Source organism: Heteronotia binoei, chromosome 19 (assembly GCF_032191835.1).
Source record: "Heteronotia binoei isolate CCM8104 ecotype False Entrance Well chromosome 19, APGP_CSIRO_Hbin_v1, whole genome shotgun sequence".
NCBI classification, from domain to species: Eukaryota; Metazoa; Chordata; class Lepidosauria; order Squamata; family Gekkonidae; genus Heteronotia; species Heteronotia binoei.
In genome coordinates, this window is record NC_083241.1 from 288,302 (window position 1) to 310,186 (window position 21,885).

At 53.8% G+C, this 21,885-nt stretch overlaps 2 protein-coding genes across 2 annotated transcripts in view; one reads left to right on the forward strand and one right to left on the reverse strand.

Annotated features, from left to right (window-relative positions):
* The window catches only part of MAP1A (microtubule associated protein 1A), a 44,217-nt gene extending 32,802 nt beyond the window's left edge, over positions 1-11,415 (forward strand). The window contains exons 6-8 of the mRNA XM_060260345.1: positions 6,454-6,547; positions 7,510-7,780; positions 9,278-11,415. Of these exons, the coding sequence (XP_060116328.1) occupies positions 6,454-6,547; positions 7,510-7,780; positions 9,278-9,433 (521 nt within the window). The 3' untranslated portion in view covers positions 9,434-11,415. The remainder of the gene's footprint in view (positions 1-6,453; positions 6,548-7,509; positions 7,781-9,277) is intronic.
* A 1,371-nt stretch (positions 11,416-12,786) lies between these two features.
* Positions 12,787-21,885, reverse strand: part of PPIP5K1 (diphosphoinositol pentakisphosphate kinase 1) — a 45,978-nt gene continuing 36,879 nt past the window's right edge. The window contains exons 26-29 of the mRNA XM_060260346.1: positions 16,100-16,279; positions 13,882-14,022; positions 13,516-13,644; positions 12,787-13,280 (exon numbers count right to left, since the gene is read on the reverse strand). Coding sequence (XP_060116329.1) covers positions 12,787-13,280; positions 13,516-13,644; positions 13,882-14,022; positions 16,100-16,279 — 944 coding nt within the window. The remainder of the gene's footprint in view (positions 13,281-13,515; positions 13,645-13,881; positions 14,023-16,099; positions 16,280-21,885) is intronic.

The window sequence follows — 21,885 nt, forward strand, 5'->3', positions numbered from 1 at the left end:
TTTTTACTTGTATTCGCAGTCATTACTTAGAAAACGAAGCACATTTAGTTGGACTAAAAACTGCCTGGCAGTCCCTGATTAGAGGAAACATAAGATGAGCAGTAATGCAGTCCTGTATCCCTCAGTCTACAACTTAGCCCCTCTGGTGAGGAATTTAAAAGCAGGCAGAATTATCATTATTAAAGCTTCCAGATTTTAGTTCCAGGCCATTTTAGGGCTTCTTCACTCAAGCCTTTCATTACCTAAAACTTGTATTTCCTAGAAGTTGTATTTTCACATCACCCCCAAGTTCTCTTCCCTTTCCCCAAATAAAGGACAAATTGCTTCCTTTGGTCCCCAAGAGACCTCTCCCCCACCCCCATCATGCTGGGTGGGAAACTTCTTGCTCCTGGGAGAGCAGGCCAGTCTCACTGGAATTGGCTGCAGGTTCTGCTGCCACTGGGAATGTTTTGGTGTTTGGCGAGCTCCCTCCCGCCCACCCAGATGGGACGGCGCATCTGAAGCTGCCTCTTGTAAAGGCAACTTTCAGTTTAGCCTCTGAGCACAAGAGCACAGTTAAAACTAATGGCCAAAGTTGTAACTTTTGCAGTGAGACCTGGAGGTGAAGCGTCCCCTTAAAAAAGGACCAAGTATCATGTGATGGACCTTGGACAGCTGTTGTCTGTCTTTGTAGGAAAACAAATCAAGGGCCAATGGTTAAGAGCATAAATATAGAATAATTATAAGTAAAAATACATGTATCTATTGCAGAAACATTTAAGAACATATGCAAGGGCCCAGCTGAAGCCTCAGAACATAATGAGAGGGACATATGTGCAAGAGGAAATGTGCTTTGGCCCACCAGGCCTTCCTCAGAGGTCAAACCAGGTGAGGGACATACAGGCTCCTGTGACGACCAAAAGGCAGCAAACAAGCTGATATGGGGCCAAAAGAGGATTTTTCCAATATGAAATCCAATGATGCAGGGGAAATATTATTTGTGAGGCCTCCTCGAAACTAGCCTTGTGTCAGTTGCAGATGCGCACAAGCTGAAAAACACTGCAAATGCACACCACCTTCCAATTTTGGTCCAGAATGGTACTTTCACCTGTATGTACCTCACCTTGTTTGACCTCTGGTGGGCTGAAACACATTAGGCCATAAGCATTTCCTCTTGCTCATATGTCCCTCTCATTATGTTCTGAGGCTTCAGCTGGGCCCTTGCATATGTTCTTAAATGTTTCTGCAATAGATGCATGTATTTTTACTTATAATTATTCTATATTTATGCTCTTAATCATTGGCCCCTGGCTTGTTTTCTAACTAATCTTTTAGGTTCTTGATTCCATTTGTGAAGAGTTTCCTCCTTCCCTCCTTCACCAGTGACCTTGATAGACCAATGGAGCATCTTTGTCTGTCATTTCAGCAGCCTGGACGTCTCTGGACATTGTCAGAAATTCCCTTGCAGCTGTGAGTGGCCAAAGGGCCAGTTTTCATTTCCAGGGTGTATGTGCATTATTGCCCCCCCCCAGCTCTATAGCCACATCAAGATACCCAAAGGAGAGGCACCTTGTAGCCTGCTCAGGGACAGAAGGCGGCTAAGGCGGCTGCTTCCCCTGCTCACCACCCACCCACAAGCCCTGTGCACTCTCATTGAGAGCTTGCCATTCCTGGAGAAGAACAGGGGCCAAGAGAAGAGCAGGGTTTCTCCAGTCAGCTGGCATTGTGTTCTGGACCACAGGATTTTAATCTTAGGCCTTAAGCATCCTCTGCACCACAGTGCTTGATTGGCAGATGACGGTAACACTTGCAGTTCTGAAACCCTGGCGTACTGACGAATGCAGCCAGATCTTGAGAGTGTATTACTTTGAGGGCCATGGTCACCAAGGAGTCAAACAGGAGCCCCACTCTGGTCAGGTCTATGGGAGAGGATTCTTTAAAATCATACCAAGAATGGAAAGGCAGGGCAGACATCCTCAAAGGCAAATGAACCTGTGAGCCTGGCAAAGGCTGCCTTCTTGCCTTTAAGCCTCATGACCCCTCAGAGCAGAGCAGAGCACTCTGGCCCCTGGCAAGGTCTCAGCCAGCCATCCTGTAGGAACTCCGATGGTTCTCTGGCTTGCAAGTGGGCTGGTTCTGGGCCTCTGGGGAGCTCTCGCTTAGGAATCCATCCCAGGGATCAGCACCACTCTCTGCCGTGACTCCTGCTCAACGCCAAGAGAGGGGGGAGCAAGGGAAATACATCTCTCTCTAATGACCGAAGATTCACCTCAAGCATCTGAGGACGTGAGCATGCTCCAGCCCGCCCAAAAAGCATATGCCTCAATAAACCCATTGCCCTAAGGTGCTCCAAGGCTCCCGTTTTGCTGCATCAGGCTAAGGCCTGATTTAAAACATGATGCTGGCTGAGAAAAAATCCCTCCTCGCCTTATGGAACTTTGCAGTGACGCTGAAACTGGGCTGCTTGAGAGATTCTGTGAGAGCAAAGAGTCGCGGCCGAATGCTTCTGCTGTTGCCAGTGTCAGATTTAAATCCAGGCTGACCAGACTCCTCACCCAGCTCTCTGAAGCAGCAACTCCTGGGATCCTGGGGCAGAAGCGCCACCTGAGCCAGACAGTTCCCAGTATTGCTGGGGTGACTCTAGAAGTCTGGCATGGTCAGAAGGACTCCCATCCTGGGCACCAGTTGCAAGAATCTCTGAAGCAGAAGGCAGGTGCCCGTGAATCCCTCCACTCACATCCCTCAGCCTTGTCCACACGAAGAGTCTCGGCATGGCCGTTAGGGCTGCCTTCTGATCAAAGGTTCCACTCTGCCTCCAGGACGCTTAGTGAGCTGATCCAGTCCACCATCCTGTTGAAGATGGCTACTTTCGGTGTGTCTTCTGTAGTCCTGGTTGTTGCTCTGCGGCAGCTAGGGCTGAAACTCTTGCTTTTCTGCATACATCCCTCTTTGCCTGATCAGGGAATCTGTGTGTGAACAAAAATGGCTGCTTCTCAGAGCAAGTTTTGAAAAGCCAGAAGGGTGTCTGAGCTCAAACATGGTTCCCTGCACATCCGTTCACTAGCCATGAGAACCCTGTCTGAAGACACTCGCACCATTCAGATCCCAGAAGATACTGGAACGGTGTGCTCCAAGACAGCCTAACTTTCCAGTCAGGCACCTGATGTTGCCTACAGATCTCTGAAGATCCGGTCTGGAAACCTGGACAATGCCCGTGCTTTTCAGAAAGGTCCCATCATGGCTGTAGCTGTGCCAGTGGCCTGGTGTCTGTCCCCAAAGACGGGCTGCTGACCTTCTGTGCTGCACCAGATCCCGGCATGCTCCCATAGTGACAGATGCACTGCTGTGGCTGCCAGGAGTTTTCTTTGTAGTGATTCCATAAATATTCTGTCTCTCAGCCCAAAGGCTACACGTGCATCACTTTGTGTGTGCTTAACATAAAGCTGTATTTGCTGAAACACATTTGAGGGTTGTAGCTGGAGAGAAACAAAGCTGTGCTGCTGCTTCGCGCAGCCAGAGGATTTTCACCAGGTGGAGAGTACACAGTCTGGGCCGGGGCCTGAGCCAGACCTACAGAGGCAAGTCTAAAATCCATGGGGGAAGTCTTCCTTCAGGCAGCAGTCCGTCTTCGGGGCACCGGTGGACAAAATGACCTTCTCGTGCGGATGGTGGGGCAGTCACACTGGTCTGTCTGCTAGTTGTGACCATCAACCTGGGGAAGCTGGGGGTGGTTCCTTCTGCAGCCCTCTCTGGCTGGAAAGCCTGGCCAAGCATGGGGGCAGTAAAGATCTACTCTTCCTGACCTGCCTACTGATTGCAAGCAGAGTTCTTTTGTTGGCGTGTTCCTGGTGGGACACGGTGGGGCTAAGATCCAGCAGACAAAGTTGGCCTGTGAATCAGGTGCACTCACACGAGCAGCACATGTACCAATCCTGGCATGATTCAGAGCACAACAAGGAGCTAATGAGTCAGAATCCACACCCTCAGCATTGCCTGCCTGCCACCATAAAAGAAGCAGGGTTTTTTTTGCAGATCTCTGAAGAAGTCCTCGGGTTCTCCACAAGGAAGAACAAGGACTGGTTTGATGAGAACAATCAAGAGATCCAAGATTTACTGGCGAAAAAGAGATCTGCCTACCAAGCACATCTTGCTCAGCCCTCCTGTCCTGGAAAAAAAGCAACCTTTCGCGCTGCATGTAGCAACCTCCAGCGCAAGCTTCGAGACATTCAGAACGAGTGGTGGACCAAGCTTGCAGAGAGAACCCAGCTGTGTGCAGACACTGGTGATTTAAGAGGGTTCTACGAAGCCCTGAAGGCAGTATATGGTCCATCATATCAGGCTTAGAGTCCCTTGCGAAGTGCAGACGGCCAAGTGCTCCTCACAGACAAGGCATCCATACTGAACCGGTGGTCGGAGTATTTTCAGGTTCTCTTCAGTGCCAACCACGTAGTTCAAGATTCAGCAATCCACCTCACCCCACTTCAACCAGTGAAAACAGAGTTGGATGAGATCCCCACCCTAGAGGAGACTGTTAAAGCCATCAAGCAACTGAAAAGTGGCAAGGCAGCAGTTGATGGAATTCCACCAGAGATCTGGAAGCATGGGGGCACAGTACTACTTGTCACCTGCTGGGAACAAGGCAAATTACCACAGGACTTTCGCGATGCAATCATCATCACCCTATACAAGAACAAAAGGGAAAAGTCAGACTGCTCCAACTACCGGGGGATAACCCTGCTCTCCATCGCAGGCAAAATCCTTGCCAGAATACTTCTGAACATACTGGTGCCCACCATTGCAGAAGAACTCCTCCCAGAGAGCCAGTGCGGCTTCAGAGCTAACAGGAGCACCACCGACATGGTATTTGTTCTCAGGCAGCTCCAAGAGAAATGCAGGGAACAGAACAAGGCTCTGTATGTGACTTTTGTCGACCTTACCAAAGCTTTCGATACCGTTAGCAGGAAAGGCCTATGGCAAATCTTGGAACGTTTAGGATGTCCCTCAAGGTTCCTCAGCATGATCATCCAGCTACATGAAGACCAGCGAGGCCAAGTCAGACACTGCAACGACCTCTCGGAGCCCTTCCCAATAGGCACAGGTGTAAAGCAAGGCTGCGTTCTCGCAGCAACTCTCTTTACGGTCTTCTTTAGCATGATGCTTCAAAGAGCCGCAGTAGATCTCGATGATGATGATGATGGTGTCTACATCCGCTACCGCACCGATGGCAGCCTGTTCAACCTGAGGCGACTAAAGGCCCACTCCAAGACAATGGAAAAACTCATCCGAGAGCTACTGTTTGCTGATGATGCTGCACTCGTCTCCCACTCGGTATCAGCTCTGCAGCATATGATGTCCTGCTTTGCAGAGGCTGCCAAGCTATTCGGCCTAGAAGTTAGTCTGAAGAAGACAGAAGTTCTCCACCAGCCTGCACCCCAGGAAGATTATCACCCTCCCTGCATCATTGTGGGTGAATCAGTTCTGAAGACAGTCCAGCAGTTCAGCTACCTGGGGTGCATCATCTCCTCAGATGTTAAGATCGACAAGGAGATTGACAACAGGCTGGCAAAGGCAAACCGTGCATTTGGCTGACTGCACAAAAGGGTGTGGAGCAACAAGCATCTGAAAAAAGGCACAAAGATCAATGTTTACAAAGCGGTTGTGATGACAACCCTCATCTACGGCTCCGAATCGTGGGTTTTATACCGTCATTACCTGCGACTCCTCGAGCGCTTTCATCAGCGCTGCCTTCGCACCATCCTCAACATCCACTGGAGTGACTTTGTGACCAACACTGAAGTCCTCAAGCGGGCGGAGGTTACCAGCATCGAGGCACTGCTGCTGAAGACGCAGCTGCGCTGGGCAGGGCATATTTCTAGGATGGAAAACCACCGCCTTCCCAAGATTGCCCTGTATGGCGAACTCTCCACCGGCCATCGAAATAGAGGGGCACCAAAGAAGAGGTACAAGGACTCCTTGAAGAAATCCCTTGGCACCTGTCGCATCAACCATCACCAGTGGTCTGACCTAGCCTCAGATCGCAAAGCATGGAGGCACACCATCCACCAGGCTGTCTCTTCCTTTGAGAACGCACGCATAGCTGGTCTTGAGGACAAAAGGAGATTGAGGAAGAATCGCACTGCTACAGCACCAACCCTAAATCAGACTTTTCCCTGCAGCCACTGTGGCCGGACCTGCCTGTCCCGCATTGGTCTTGTCAGCCACCAGCGAGCCTGCAGCAGACGTGGACTATTGCACCCTTCTTAAATCTTCGTTCGTGAAGCCAAGCCGAGAGAGAGAACACCCATCTCGAACTGCAGTTGTGAATGGCCGAGTTAGCCAGAAGATCTGGGAGCGCTAAAACCCAACGCAGCCAGATTAAAAGTCACAATTCTGGAAAACAAAGTTGGCTGCAGAGAGCCTGGAGAGCTGTTTCTGACACCTCTGCTGAGCGTGATCTCCGCTGGTTCACCGTAGGCAACCTTCAGCACACTGCATCCACCAGGCAAGGCTGCTCCAGAAGTCAGTGCCACGGCTGGAATATCCACTCTTTCAAGAACTCGTTTCCAAGGTAGAGCTGCCCTGCTTGGTGCTCTCACTCCAGCTGAGCTGTCCAGTTCAGCCTGTACTATTGGACAGGACTGCTGGTGGCCTTCTGCAGAAACAACTCTCATCCTTTTAGGCTAAAGCACACCTGCAGCCTTTTCTTTGTATATGCACCTTAGGAAGCTCTGGGACATAAACTGCCTTGGCCAAGGAGCTTCTCCAAAGGGAGGGGGAAATCCGCATGGGGAGAGGACTCTTCGACTGCCTCCTCCTCCTTTTGGCATGCACTGGTGGACCTTTCACCTCAAGGAGTGAGGGTAGAGGAAGACTCAGAAAGCACTTAGCTACTGTTCTTCTTGCGGGGGTGGGGGGACAGGAGAATGAGTTCTGGCACTGGTGGTTTTGTCCCAGCCCTGGAGGGACACAAGACATTGCTGGTCCCCTTTTCCCTCCTGGAAGCCAACGTGTTGCATGTTCAACAAGGAAAATTGGGGGGGGAAGAAAAGGCTATAATAGAAAAGATCAGATGGGAGCTCTAGAGCACTCCAGAGAAAGTGTACTGGCAGCTTGTTCCGTGAAGGCCAGGAAATGCTCCTTTCCTCAGCAGAGAAAGCTGAGATGCTACAACGGCCATGGGCTGCCTTGGTCCACTGGCAGCTATAAAAGAAGGGAAGGGTAGTAGGGGCTAGACAGAAAGAACTTCCAAATATTTCATACCCCAGTTGTAGCCTGGTATCTCCCATACCCTTTAATTTCTTTGGCTTAGCTGTCTGTCTGGCATGGATATAAATCTGATGAATAAAAAATAAAAATAGCTGAACCAGAGAAAGATGGAAATGCCCAGAAGTGTAAGAAACAGCCTTGGGGAGGTTTGTGCTAGAAGACGAGCGAGTCCCTTTCCGCTGGCACCAGCCAGTGTGCCCCTTGCACTCACTGGCAAGCATGAGGGAGGTGGTGTGTTAGGGTTGAGCCAACATCAACCAACAGCATCCCATTTTCTTTCTCTCTCTCTCTCTCCTCCCAAGTGTCAAGCAACTCTAAAAGCAGCCTCCCTGTGCCCTCTGGACCGCCCATCTATGTGGACTTGGCTTACATCCCCAACCACTGCAATGCCAAGAACACAGACCACGAGTTCTTCAAGAAAGTCCGCGCTTCCTACTACGTTGTGAGCGGGAATGACCCGAGCAATGGGGAGCCAAGCCGAGCCGTGCTGGATGCGCTGCTGGAGGGGAAGTCCCAGTGGGGGGAGAACGTGCAGGTAAGCACCCCAGGGGAGGGCTCCTGTTGTGGCCTGAGAGTCCCGCAGAGCTTCAGGAAAACATTCTGCCTCTGCTTTCAACAGCCAGATCTCTCTGCATGCTGAACATCAACAGGCCTTAGGGACATGGGATGCTGTGGCTGGGGGCAACATGGAAAGCCACCTGGCTGCTGCTCTGGGAAAGCTCTCCTAGTCCTGTCCATTGCCTAATAACAAGAGCGATGCCATGACTCAACCAGTTGCTGTATGAGCATCTGCCAGACCGTGTATAAGTTCCCAAAGGCCATGGCATCCCATGATGCTCCCTCCCTCCCTCCCTTCCAAAGGAAAAATGCAGCAGCCCCACAATTGCAGGATTGCCAGGGTTCGATTGCAGCTGCCAGAGGAATTAGGCTCCCACAGCTTGCTTTAAGCAGCTGCCAGCCTTCTCTTGGGGCCTATGAACCTGAGCTCGGCCGGTCTTGTTCTGCACCTGAGCTACTTGCCTACCTCTCTGCCTCAGATGCTCCAGCAGTCAGTAGAGATCGTACTGGGCCTGGCCTGGCCTCCCTGTGAACCAGAGCAAAAGTTCCAACTTACTCACTAAATGAGCATCTATATATATAATTCCGCTATGACAGTGGCCAAACGGAGCTCCCCCATTGGCTTTTGGGTGCATTCCATGCACTTGACAAATAATTGACCCATCATGCATCAGTCACCTCCTCTGAGTTCCCATTGGCTAACTCTCCTATTCCCCGCCTACTGCGGGCCCTGGAACACTGAACAAATCACCAAAACGGCCTTACCTCAGCTGCCACTCCACTGTGGTCTCACATGCATTTCCCCAGAGGCCAAAGTGGCTGCCTCTTTCCTATCACTTCCTCCCTTCCTCCTCTCCAATGGGGAAGCTGCTAGCCAGAGGCTGTTGCTAGGCAACCAATATTGCCTTAAAGGGGGAGAGAGATCTGTTGTCTAAAATTCAGTTGTGATCCCTAGATCTTCAGGCTCCACCTGGAGGTTGGCTACCTTAGGCTTAGCAGCACCTTCTGGGTGACTTGATGCCACTTGACTGGCATGACTTAATCTGACCTGGCTGCTTGCTTCTGTTCAGTAGCAGCCCCCCATGACAACCAGTGTGACTTAGCAGCTGCAACTCCTGGTTGGCAAATTTCTGGAGATTTGAGGGGTGAAGTCTGGAGGGGGCAGGGTTTGAGAAGGGGTGGGACCTCAGACAGGTACAATGCCAAAGACTTCACCCTCCGAGCCAGCCATTTCCTCCTGGGGAACCACTGCTGCCAATCTCCAGGTGAGGGCTGGAGATCACTCAGAAGTACAACTGCTGTCCAAATAGCAAAGATTAGCTCCCCTTGAGGTGGTGGGGAGAGCGAATGCCTTCACCTGGATGAGTGGGAAGACGGCAAGGGCAGAAGGGCATGCACCCAGAGCCGCTTACCATAGCCCGCTGTATTTTTCTTCACAACAGGCCTTGATTCCTAGTCTGTTATTTCGCCCCAGGTGACCCTCATCCCAACACATGACACAGCGGTGACCCGTGAGTGGTACCAGCAGACACACGAGAAGCAGCAGGAGCTGAGCATCATGGTCCTGGCCAGCAGCAGCACGGTGGTGATGCAGGATGAGTCCTTCCCTGCCTGCAAGATTGAGTTCTGAGCGTGCTCACCTGTCACCCTGCCACACATGGAGATCCATCCAGTGACGGCTCCGTTGTCTTTCCTCAGCGTGGTCTGAACACCCAGGCCACTTTGTGTCTGTATGTGGTTCTTGTTTGCCAGGATGCCTGGAGGCATGCAGAGTAGAGGGCCCGGCTAGGGCCGTTTCACTGTCTAGAGTTTATTTCGCTTCCTCATTCTATAGAACAATGCAGCTGCCTTGATGCTGCTCATGCGCTCTGTCTTCCCTGCACTCCCCGGCTGCTTCCTCCCGGGGTGGCTCTGCTCCATCAGGGTCACCTGTGCGGCACTGCCCACAGGACTTGGCCTGGGGGATGGCTGGAAGCAAAGGATTAAAAGCAGGAAGAAAGGATGACCAGGCAAAAGAAACCAGTCCCCGGGCTCTTCCTGCAAGAAGCAAGAGGTGAGCAGGGAACTCTGGATGTCTGGAGGAGCCGCCTTCTTCCAAAGCTGTGTTGGTGGGGGATTCTGCCGCCGGGGGTCTTGGGCAAGAGAGCGCACTTCCCATCTCTTCAGCTCACCTTAGCTTTGAAAATGGCACTGGCAGTCAGAGTCAAGAGGGGGGAGATCTGCCAAGAAGGCCAAGAGGAGAACTGAGGATGCACGCAGGGATTCCAGCAGTCCCTGGTGCCCAGGGACCAGGCAAGGGAAGGGGCAGACCGGCTGCCATCCTGAGCGCCTATGGGGAAATGGGGTGCGGGGAGAGAGAACAACAAATGTGGCCACTCACTCATCCTTTTGGGCTTCCTGTCTCTCCACAGCTGTCTCAGTAGATCTATCAGAGGTGTTAGCTGTCACAAAGCACCTCCCCCCGCCCCATGTTGATAGCGCCAGCATTGGCCAGTCAGTAGTCTGGACGCTGGTGCCAAAGGCACAGTCCTCTGCGCTCTTCCGTCATAGGGATGGACGGGGGGACAGTGTCCCAGCACCAGGGAGCCACAAAGGAAAGACAGGCGGCTGGGGACAGGCTCTCCAAAGCTGCCCTGCCATCTCGAATCCCGCTGTAGAAGAAACAAGGAGGGAGGGGTGGGTGGGCAGGCGACGGGAATTACTTTTGCAGTTGCCATTTAATTTTTATATTTGTGTTTTCCAGTGGTTTTGTTTTACTGATTTCATTGCTGCTGGGGCGTGGCAGATCCCTGGAAGTTGCTCAAGGCTGCCCTTTGAGAAAGCCAAGATAGCTTTGCCCCAGCAAGGTCACTGGGGGGCTCCTCGCACTCTGGCCCCCCAAGTGCCACCTGCACGGCACTCGCTGGGGTCTCAGGTGCAGCAGCAGTAGCCCAGTGCTAGTGTTGGGCAAGGGCTTCCCTCATGGATCTGGGGAGACAAGCTCGTGCACTAACCCACATCTGAATGTCTCTGTGAAGAAAACTTGAAGCAAGCGAGGGGGGGATTCTGACCCTCCCCCCTCATGATGCTGCCTTGACACTTTGATCCAGTTGTGTTCTTTTCCCCACCGAGTCCTTTCCACCATTCTTGTCCTTTTCAAGACGGCTTTGGCATCTTCAGAACGTACAGCCTCCCCTCTTAAAACCCTCGATGATGGGGCGTGCCCAACCCAAGGCCACCTAGCCAGCGGGGAGGGAATTTGGGCCCCCCACAATCCCAGGAAACCCACAGCGGGAGAAAAGATTTACATGCTGCTTTTGCTTGTTCCTGCATGTGGCCAGAAGTGTGTGTGTGTGTTTGTTCCTCTCTGAAAGCTCCGATCCACATGCCAGCACCATCTTAACTTCCAAAACGGCATCTCCCCCTCCAGCTCCCTTTGCTGCTGAATGCTGTGCCAGGAGTCCAGCTCTTCCCTGCCCCCCACCCACTTTTTAACTGTATCATGTATAAACCAAGATGAATCCCTCCAGCCTCCCTCCCCCCCATCCCCATCCTGTGCACAATGCTCTGTAATTCTAATGATTGTGAAGGGAGGGGCCTGCACTAACCAATAAAGAAGCCACATTAACTGCGCTCTCCCTCCAGAGTCCTGTGCTGTGTCCATGGGTGGGGGGGGGAAGGGAGGGTGCTGCTGATGCCTCTTGGGGGGTGGGCATGGCGGGTGGAAGGAGGAGGAGGAGGACGACTCTTCCGCTCACCTTCCTGAGGAATGTGCCACAGAGCCAAGGGAGGAGCAGGATGCCCAGCCAATCTCACACGGCCCTCTCAGGACTGCTGGCTGCACAGCACCTGGCGGGAGCAAACGGCTGAGGTCCAGAGAGGCGGGGGAAAGAGAGAGCAGCAGGCTGCTTCACCTTCGAGCAGAGCAGAGCTGGTGCCTTTGGAGAGCCCAAGAAGACTTGGCAGCTCTGAGCCAGTTGTGAGAATTTGGCCATTTAAAAACCGGAGCAGTCAGTCTTGTTACCCTGCTCCCCCCACCCCCCAGTGTGGTTTCCCAAGTGCCAAAGCAGCCCAACCACCGCTGTTGCAGAACCGTAAAAGGTGCGTGGGAGTGGGGGGATGAGTGTGTGGAGGAAGCGGCACATGAAGTGGGGGGATGAGCCTGTGGGGCATGTGCCCAGCGGACTCTAAAAGCCTGGCTGCTCCCCTGCCAGAAGAGCTGGAGGCAGAGATGGCCCAGCCTGATGTGCCTGGAGGAGGAGAGGGTGTCATTTGGGGGGCTGTACCTGAGGGCAGAGCAGCCTCTCTGGAGGCAGCAGAAACAGTGCCGGCCTGTGCCAAACTCTTGCCCTGCCTAACAAACTCTTCAGGAATAGGATGGGGCTGGTGTGTCCACACAAAGCTCTGCTGAGACAAAGCAGAGAAACAGGCAGGTGGAAAGGGCATGGACTCCAGAGCTGCAGAGGGAAAGCACTCCTCCACGGCAGGCACAGAAACAGAGATGCACCCAGAGGGAGGGAGGGGGCCACAGCATTTTACTAGGCTTAACACATCCAGCACAAGGAGGGCTCTTTGGAGACACTTTCACAGTTCCTAAGTGAGAGAAAGACACACAGACAAATCCAAGCCACAAAGAAGCCTTTCGTGGAGCAGGGGAAGAGGAACACCTGGGGCTCCAGCCCCCCCCCCCCCCGCAGACATTAAGAATATATTAAATATTTGCTCTCCACTGTACAGAATTTGGCATGTCACCCCCCGGGCTCCTTTCCATCCTGGAAGTTGCTGGGGGGGGGGGGGGCTGGGCCTCCTGACTTCCATGAGGAAGACCCCCCCCTCGCTCAGCTGCACTCCCCCCCCCCCCAGCCTTGTGGGGCCAGCAGCACTGCCCTGTGGCCTGGGGAGGAGGCTCTATCTACCCAGCATGCTTTGGTCCTGCTGCTAGGAGAGATAGTGCCCCCCCCCCGCAGGGCCAGAGGGGGGGTGTGGCCAGCTGCAGGTCCAGAGCTAGCTGCTTTCCCCAGGGGGAAGAAGGGGGCTCAACAGAGCTGCTTCCAGGCCCTGGCCAGAGGCCCTGCCAGCCAGCTCCTCGTCAGGCAATCTGCCAGGTGGGTCCTGTCCACTTGCCCCTCCATGAGGCCCCTCCGAAGTGTCTATCACCGCAGGAAAGAACTCCGCTTTTGGGCTCGGCAGCATCTCCTCTTCCTCCTCTCCCCCTCCCAGCCCTTCTGGGGGCTCCGCCGCTGCTCCCATCTGCTGCAAGGCCTGCTCCAGGGTCTGCTCCCAAGGCCCTGGGCCCCCCTCTCCTGAGGCCTCTCTCCAGGCTCTGCCGCCACACGCCCCCTCTGGCCCCTCTCCGGGAAGCTGCTGCTGCTGACCACTGAGCCGCCGCTCCTTGCCGAGGGGGGGCTTCTCGGAGAAGCTGAAGCGGGGGCAGTTGTCCACCGGGGCTGGGGAGGAAGGTCCGGCGCTGGAGACAGTGCTCGAGGGCCCGCTGCTGTCTGCAAGGAAAGCAGAAAAAGGAATGCTGCTCAGAAGCTGCTGAGAAGATTCCCCACTTGCCAAGCACCCCGCCCTGCCCCCACTGCAGCTCTCTTCTGTGGGAGGAAGGGAGCCGCCCAGGGAGCCTAGGCACCTTTGTGTGTCCCTGCCCTAGGACCTCCCTGCTCTCCTGCTGCTGCCTGAGTGCAGCCGACCCCTGCAGCGGGGCTGGTCCCAGAGGCAGCAGATACTCACACCAGGGGGGCCTGTCCGAGCGGGGGTGCAGCGGCAAAGACGAGGAGGACAAGATTTGCTGCTGCATGAAGGCATCGCCAAGGGGAGCCTGGCTGTCCAGGGAGTCAAACAGGGCTGCTGCTGCTGCTGCTGCCAGAGGGAGGGAGGGAGAGAAGCCACCAGGTCAGCAGCAGCCTCCTCCCAGTTTGCCATGGGCCGGGCAGCTGCAACAGGAGGGCAGTTTTTTGCTCGCCACCCCAGAAGCCGAAGGCGGGATTCCTGGAGGGGAAGCAGGTGCTCCACTCCTGCATCTGCCACCGCGGGGCTGGTTTCCATCTCCAGGCAGCAGTTGCGGCCTCCCCCACCCCCCCCAACCCCAGCTGGTACCTGAGGGGGCTCCAGAGGGGGTGCTGCTGGAGCAGCTCCTGCAGAGGCCTGTCAGGAAATGGCTGACCTGGCGCAGAGAGAGTGAATTGTGCAGCGTCTCCAGGGGGTAGATGCTGGGCACCATGGAGCAGCCCTCAAAGCCTGCAGCAAAAACACAAGGAAGGAAGGAAGGCCTCCTGGGTCAAGGCCCAAGGGAAAGCCAGTCCAAAACCTCCGCCCTCCCAGAGCACATTTCAAACCAGACCCGCTTCCCAAGCAAGCACTAGCTGCATCCAGAGCCTCCCGGGGGTGGCTTGCTGCCCAAAGCAGCCAGTCCAGCAGCAAGCAGGCCTGGCCCAGACGGGACGCCCTGCTCAGCAACAGGCTCTCCAGGGACCACTGACAGCTATACATTTCACTGGGCCAGGAAGAAGGGGGGCACTAGGAGAGTGAAGCAAGGTCTCCTTCCAAGGAACGTAGCAGCCTTGCTGGATCAGCTCAAGGCACAGAGAAGTCAAGGCTGTCCCCTGATGTTGCCTCTGGCCCTCGGATTCAGATGCTCACTGCGTATGAATGGGGAAGTTCCCTTTAGTCACCATGACTAGTAGACACTGGCAGACCCTCTCCCCGCCCCCCCTTTGTGTGTGTGTGCACACCTGGAAGTCTTGGCACACACCATGCTCATGGCTAGCAATGCATCCAATGGCAGTGAAATGAACACATGAACATATGAAGCTGCCTTATACTGAATCAGACCTTTGGTCCATCAAAGACAGTATTGTCTTCTCAGACTGGCAGCGGCTCTCCAGGGTCTCAAGCTGAGGTTTTTCACACCTATTTGCCTGGACCCTTTTTTGGAGATGCCAGGGATTGAACCTGGGACCTTCTGCTTCCCAAGCAGATGCTCTACCACTGAGCCACCGTCCCTCCCCTTTTAATTGCTCATTCTGTCAAGTCTGTTCTGAACCTGTTTCCAGCAGTTTCAACGGGGGCCATTGTTCTGATATTATGTGAGGGAGAATATTTTTCTCCACGCACTTCCTCCATACATAATAGTATGTCCCTCTTAGACAGCTTTCCCCCCTAAACTTCACAGTCCCAGACTCTTCACAGCCCCTGAATCATCTTGGCTGCCTTCTGCTAGGCTTTTCTCAGCTCTGCAACGTCCCTTCCGAGACACAGTGTGCAAAGCGCTACAGGTGCCCCACAGGTGCCCTGCAATACAGGCTGTCTCCTAATCATCTCCCTGGTGGAGCCTGTGCTTTTCAGCCCTGCCTGCTCCGCGTGTTGACATTTCCACGAAGCTAGCCACCATAACTCTGCTGCCTCAGTCTCAGCCGGTTCAGGCCCCACCAGCTGACAGGTCTGAATGTAGAAGGGTGGTGGTGGTTGGTGTCTTCCCAGAGCACCTCCTCTTGCATTCACCTGTTGTGAAAGTTCAGGGCACCCCATTGCTGTTGCTCAGAGGCAGCTCTGCAAAAGCCCCAGAGGCCGCTGCTGTAAGCGCCAGGGAATGGAAGCAGCCTCCTCCTCCTCCTCTCCTGGGAATGCCAGCCACAAGCAGTGCCAGGCAGGCCTCTTGGCAAGCCAGGGGAAGTCACACAAAGCTGCTTTGAGCCCTCACAAGAGAAAAGATCCTCCGTTCACAGCACTAGCTGCCCCGCCCCTCCCCCAAGGTCCAAGAGGCAGCTCTGCCCCTCTTTTCTCCTTCAGGTGACCACCATGCTCTGCGACCAGCCCCCGCCCCACCCCTGCAGTGCTGCCTCCTCTTCCTCCCTGGCAGTGTGCGGGGCGGGGGGGGGGGAGGAGGGAGAATCTGGCTGGCCCACACAACACAACAGAACACACACAGAAGAGCAGGCACCAGCTCCTGCTCTCGCATCAGATGCCAACAGGCGAAGTCCACCAGAAATCCCAGCACACAAACAGAACACCATGCAAAGGCGGCTGAAGCAGTCTGGAGCAGAACAAGCTTCTCTGCTGCCCTGCTGCTCCCAGCTAGGAGTGGCCAATGGCGGCAGCAGCCCCCTCCAGTCCTGGCCGCCCGGCCAGCCAGTCAGGGAGCAGCCTGGGCAATGGCTGCCAAGCTTGGAGAGAGGAAGTTGCCCACCTGCACCTCTCAGGCACAGCAGCTCTCCTGGGCCTCCGCAACAGCATCTACAACAGGGAGGCTTCCTGCCAGCAGGTCCAGGGCACACAATGCCAAGGCTACAAGCATGCCGTGCCGTGCGTGCCGTACCGTCAAGGCTCTCCAGATCACCCTGACCAGAGACCAGCCACTTCCGGAAGAGGCGCAGGTGGTAGGAGCACTGGTGGAGATGGCGAGCCAGGGGGGCATCCAGAGAGAGGTTTCGGCTTGTGGCAAAATCAGAGGGGAAACGTTGCAGCAGCCGGGCAAGGCACTCGCCTTCCAGCTCATCTGAGGGGAGGGGCCAAAAACAATACAGATGAAGGGGGCGGCAAGCTGAGCAACTAGTCAGGAGGAGAGCAGGAGGAAGTGCGGCCAACAATCCACTCGGGGTCCTCCGCGCCGCTCTCCACACCCCACCCCAAGGGCAACAAACAGCCAAGGAGAAACCAACCAACGTCTTGAGTGCCCTTCCCCCAGCCCACAGCCAGCCTGCTCTCTGCTCAAGCCCAGGGGTCAAAGGCCTTCCCCTCCACCTAAAAGGAGCACACCCATGTGACCGCCAGGCCTCCCCCCCCCACCATACAAGGGAGTCTTGTTGGCAAGGCTGCCAAAGGTGGCCAACCCATCCAGCCCTTTAGAGAAGCCCTTCTCTCTCCTTTCCATCCAGCCCTCTAGACAAGCCCTTCTCTCTCCTCCTTTCCATCCAGCCCTCTAGAGAAGCTCTTCTCTCTCCTCCTTTCCATCCAGCCCTTTAGAGAAGCCCTTCTCTCTCCTTTCCATCCAGCCCTCTAGACAAGCCCTTCTCTCTCCTCCTTTCCATCCAGCCCTCTAGAGAAGCTCTTCTCTCTCCTCCTTTCCATCCAGTCCTTTAGAGAAGCCCTTCTCTCCCCTCCTTTCCATCCAGCCCTCTAGACAAGCCCTTCTCTCTCCTCCTTTCCATCCAGCCCTCTAGAGAAGCTCTTCTCTCTCCTCCTTTTCATCCAGTCCTTTAGAGAAGCCCTTCTATCTCCTCTTTTCTATCCAGCCCTTTAGAGAAGCCCTTTTCTCTTCTCCTTTCCATCCAGCCCTTTAGAGAAGCCCTTCTCTCTCCTCCTTTCCATCCAGCCCTTCAGAGAAGCCCTTCTCTCCCCTCCTTTCCATCCAGCTCTGTAGAGAAACCCTTCTCTCTCCTTCTTGCCATCTACCCCTCTAGAGAAGCCCTTCTCTCCCCTCCTTTCCATCCACCCCTTTAGAAGCCCTTCTCTCTCCTTCTTGCCATCTACCCCTCTAGAGAAGACCTTCTCTCTCCTCCTTTCCATCCACCCCTTTAGAAGCCCTTCTCTCTCATTCTTTCCATCCAGCCCTTTAGAGAAGCCCTTCTCTCTCCTCCTTTCCATCCACCCCTTTAGAAGCCCTTCTCTCTCCTTCTTGCCATCTACCCCTCTAGAGAAGCCCTTCTCTCTCCTCCTTTCCATCCAGCCCTTTAGAGAAGCCCTTCTCTCTCCTCCTTTCCATCCAGCCCTTTAGAGAAGCCCTTCTCTCTCCTTCTTTCCATCCAGCCCTTTAGAGAAGTCCTTCTCTCTCCTTCTTTCCAGAGCCCCACATATCCCAAGAGGACCAAGGAGAGATGCAGTGGGCCGTTTTGCAGAACTTCTGAGAGTGCCTGCCACACAGCCTGCCTTGCAGGTCACAGGTGATGACCATCCCCTTCCTGCTGTCCTTTCAGTCAGCGCAGGACACCAAGGAATTCAAAGAAGAAGAAGAGTTAGTTCTTATACCCCATTTTTCTCTACCTTAAGGAGTCTGAAAGCATCCTGCCTTCCTTCCCCCACAACAGGCACCTTGTGTGATGTAGGCGGGGCCGAGAGAGTTTGGAGACTAAAGAAGCAAGACTTCCGGGCTTCTGCAACACTTCCTGCCCTTGAGTCTAACGGCCCATGCCCTCTTTTTCCATATCCCTTTTCTAGCTTCTGATCTCCCCGCCTTTTGCCCTGTTGGCTTCACACCTGCATCTTTTTACAAGAAGCTACGAAGGCCTGAGAGCAAGTCACCATCGCCCAATGAGATGAGAACTCCTCCAATAAATGCCCCTTCCCAGCAGGACCAGAGGCCAAAGATGGAGGTTGGGGGGTGCAGACTGCAGCGAGAAGACGAAATGTGTCTCAGAATAACACAGAACTGTTTGAGAGGTGGGAGGCAAGAAAGAGTCCACCCAAAACAGGAAGGAGATATTATGTGGAAATGTTTTAATTTCCACCCTAAAGCCCTTAACCAAACTTTTGGGGGGATCAGTCCAGCACAGGCTTGATGAGAAACTTAAGCCTGCCCACTGCACGATCCTCCTCGGCTGCAGGAGGGTCCATAAAAATGCCAGCCCAGAGTTGGAACCTGCTTCCAAGACCTGGGCAGCCCCCCCGGTATCAAAATGGGGCTGTGTTGGAGACTATGTCCAGGTGGAAACAGAAAAGCCATGTCAAGCTTCTAACTCTTGAGCCAGTTCCAGGGAGAGGAATGTTCTGGTTTTTGACTGGAAGTACAGAATTAGCTGACATCACATCTCGTGTTCTGCGTTCTGACTGTTTCCCCCTTATCTCTCTTCTATTAGGACTCAGTGTTTTGTTCTTCAAGATCTGCTTTCTTAATGACCTTGCACGGGAATTGGGTGCTTAGAAGCTCACCCACACAGTCCGGTCCTTGCGGGACAGAAACAGGATTCAACCTGGTGCTGAAGGGACAGAGGAGGAGGGAGAAGAGGGGGACACCCCCACATGTCTTTGTCTTTCTCCCCCGCCCCCCCTTACACAACCACAATACTCCTGGGATCCAAAAGGACCAGGGGCTAAAACAGGAGGAGAGTAGCTTTCTTGGTAGTGGTAGAAAACAGTCACTGTCTAGCAGCACCTAAAAGACTTAGCAAAATTTGTTGTGATAGTCAGTGACAATCAATACCTTTATAAAAAACAACCAGAGCAGGCTTTCTCTCACCCTCATAGCAATCAAGAGGCACCTTGCTACTGAGGAAGAAGCATAAGAACACTGGTCTGGAGACCAAATTCTGGGAGGAGGAAAGGCTGAAGGAGCTGGGAATAGAGGCTGGAGAGGAGACGACTGAGAGGGGATAACGATAACCTCTCCTGCTTGTTCTGGGAACTTGGGCAGATCATGAGAAGGAGGGCAGGAAGGCTGCATCAGGGTTTAGTTCTCATGCTAGAGAAGGGCAACTAGAATGATTAAAGGGCTGGAGCACTTTCCCTATGAAGAAAGGTTGAAACGCTTGGGACTCTTTAGCTTGGAGAAACGTCGACTGCGGGGTGACATGATAGAGGTTTACAAGATAATGCATGGAATGGAGAAAGTAGAGAAAGAAGTACTTTTCTCCCTTTCTCACAATACAAGAACTCGTGGGCATTCGATGAAATTGCTGAGCAGACAGGTTAAGACGGATAAAAGGAAGTACTTCTTCACCCAAAGGGTGATTAACATGTGGAATTCACTGCCACAGGAGGTGGTGGCGGCCACAAGTATAGCCACCTTCAAGAGGGGTTTAGATAAAAATATGGAGCACAGGTCCATCAGTGGCTATTAGCCACAGTGTATGTGTGTATATAACATTTTTTGCCACTGTGTGACACAGAGTGTTGGACTTGATGGGCCGTTGACCTGATCCAACATGGCTTCTCTTATGTTCTTATGTTCTTATGCTCTCCTCCCCCCCAAAAATGGTGTTTGCCACTTTGGGGTCAGGCAGCAATTTTTCTCCAGGCCGGTTTGGCCAGGGATCCTGGAGGGGGTTTAAAAAAAATCTTCTGGGTGTAGATCAGTGTGTGTGTGGGAGGGGGGAGGTATTTGTGAATTTCCTGCATTGTGCAGGGGGTTGGACTAGATGACTCTGGAGGTCCCTTCCAACTCTATGAAACTATGAAGTCTCTTCTGAGTAGATGTGTCATAAAATTCATAACGGAACAAGATGTGGGCAATCAACTCTGGTTTCTTGCTACTACAGAGACAAGACCTTTCAGGGTAACAGACATTTGCAAATCTGCCATGAAGAACCAGAAAAGTTCATCCCTTCCCACAAATGTTGTTAGTTTTGAAGGGGCTGCTGGACTCTTCCTCTTTTCTCCAGCTACAGACAAACTAATACCCACCTTGATCTTTCTGGGTGGTGGTAACGTTCCACCAGAGATGGGCCAGAGGGACAGCATGGTGGCAGTTTTTGTGAAATATATCAGGGTCTTCTTCTGAAAAGAACATGGGCTCTTGGTCAGCCCCAGTATGGTAAAGGGGAGGGGGGAGAGGAGGAGGAGGAGAAGGAGAAGGCAAATTTATGCTCTGCCCTTCTCTCTGAATCAGAGACTATATCTCCTATATCTTCTTCCCCACAACAGACACCCTGTGAAGTGGGTGGGGTTGAGAGGGCTCTCCCAAGCAGCTGCCCTTTCAAGGACGACCACTGCAAGAGCTCTGGCTGACCCGAGGCCATTCCAGCAGCTGCAAGTGGAGGAGTGGGGGATCAAACCCGGTTCTCCCAGATAAGTGAGCTCTGGCTGACCCGAGGCCATTCCAGCAGCTGCAAGTGGAGGAGTGGGGAATCAAACCCAGTTCTCCCAGATAAGAGAGCTATGGCTGACCCGAGGCCATTCCAGCAGCTGCAAGTGGAGGAGTGGGGGATCAAACCCCGTTCTCCCCAGTAGGAGTCCACACACTTAAGCACTCCATGAAACTGGCTCTCTGGAGGCCAGAAGGGAGTCCTTGCCCGATCTCCAGAAGGAAGCAGATGAAGTTCCCTGGAGAGAGAAGAGGACTGGGATGCAGCACCCAGTGGAAGCCCAGCCGTGGCTTCATGTCGAGGCAGGATGAAGCTCCAGCGGCCGTTCTGTGCTCGGGGAGGAACTACCCTTCTGAGGCAGGAGATGCTGCTTTGCTCAGGTTGCAGCTGGAACAGTGTCAGGAAGAAGCCCAAGTGACCCAGCTGCTGGCACTGAGGCTGCAGCACCAAGAAGGGTTGAAAGAAGGGCCCCTAGAACAGCACTAAAGGCAAGGATCAGTGGCGGGGGAGAGATGTTTCAGCCCCCAGATACCCTGCCAGTTTTCCACAAAGGTGAAAACGTCAAGCGGCAGACAATTCGCTTCAAAAGGTCTGATTTGGGGGAAAGACAGTGAGATCTCCGTTGTGTGAGAAACAGGACAGGAAGAATTATGCAACGACAGTCTCTTTAAAAAGAAAGCCCGTGAACGTTTTTGGTAGACAGCAGGTGCCTGCAAGGAGCCACGAGCAGGGCAATCTACTTGCTCACCTGGCTGTCCCCCTGGAAGCAATGGCTGGTCACCCAGGTGCTGCTGGTGAGAGAAAGGAGTGCCCTGAGCCAAAGACAGAGTGGGAGCCAAGAGGGAGGGAGGGAGGGAGTGGGGGGGAAGCCTCCCCCTCTTGAGTTTGCAAAGGGGCAGTGGGGGGTGGGGGGAAAGGGAACGAAGAGCCTGCCTGCTCTTCCCCAGCAGCATTCCTCTTGCTCAGCCCCAGTGTGGGAGTGTGTGACCAGGCCTGCAAGCCACAGACCCCAAAGCATCTGCTAGGAACAAATTTAGCAAGCAGCTGCGAAAGAACAGCTGCTGTCCAGCCCACCAATCCATCCTCCCAAAGGCATCAGCAGAGACGGCCTGAGCTAACTGCCCTAGCCAAAGCATGACTGTGGTTTACCAATCCACACCCAGGGACAGCTTATTCTCTTCCTCACGTGGCAGAGGTGGGGCGGACTGTCCCCAAGACAGATTCTCTGGGCACGGAGAAGAACTCTTCTTCTCTTGCATGCTGCTGTTGACCAGGGAGGCATAGCCCAAGAAGAGCTACATCTTAACCTGGAGACTCCATCTGGTCCTCAGCCAGGGGCAAGGGGGAGAAGTCCCAACTCTGAGGA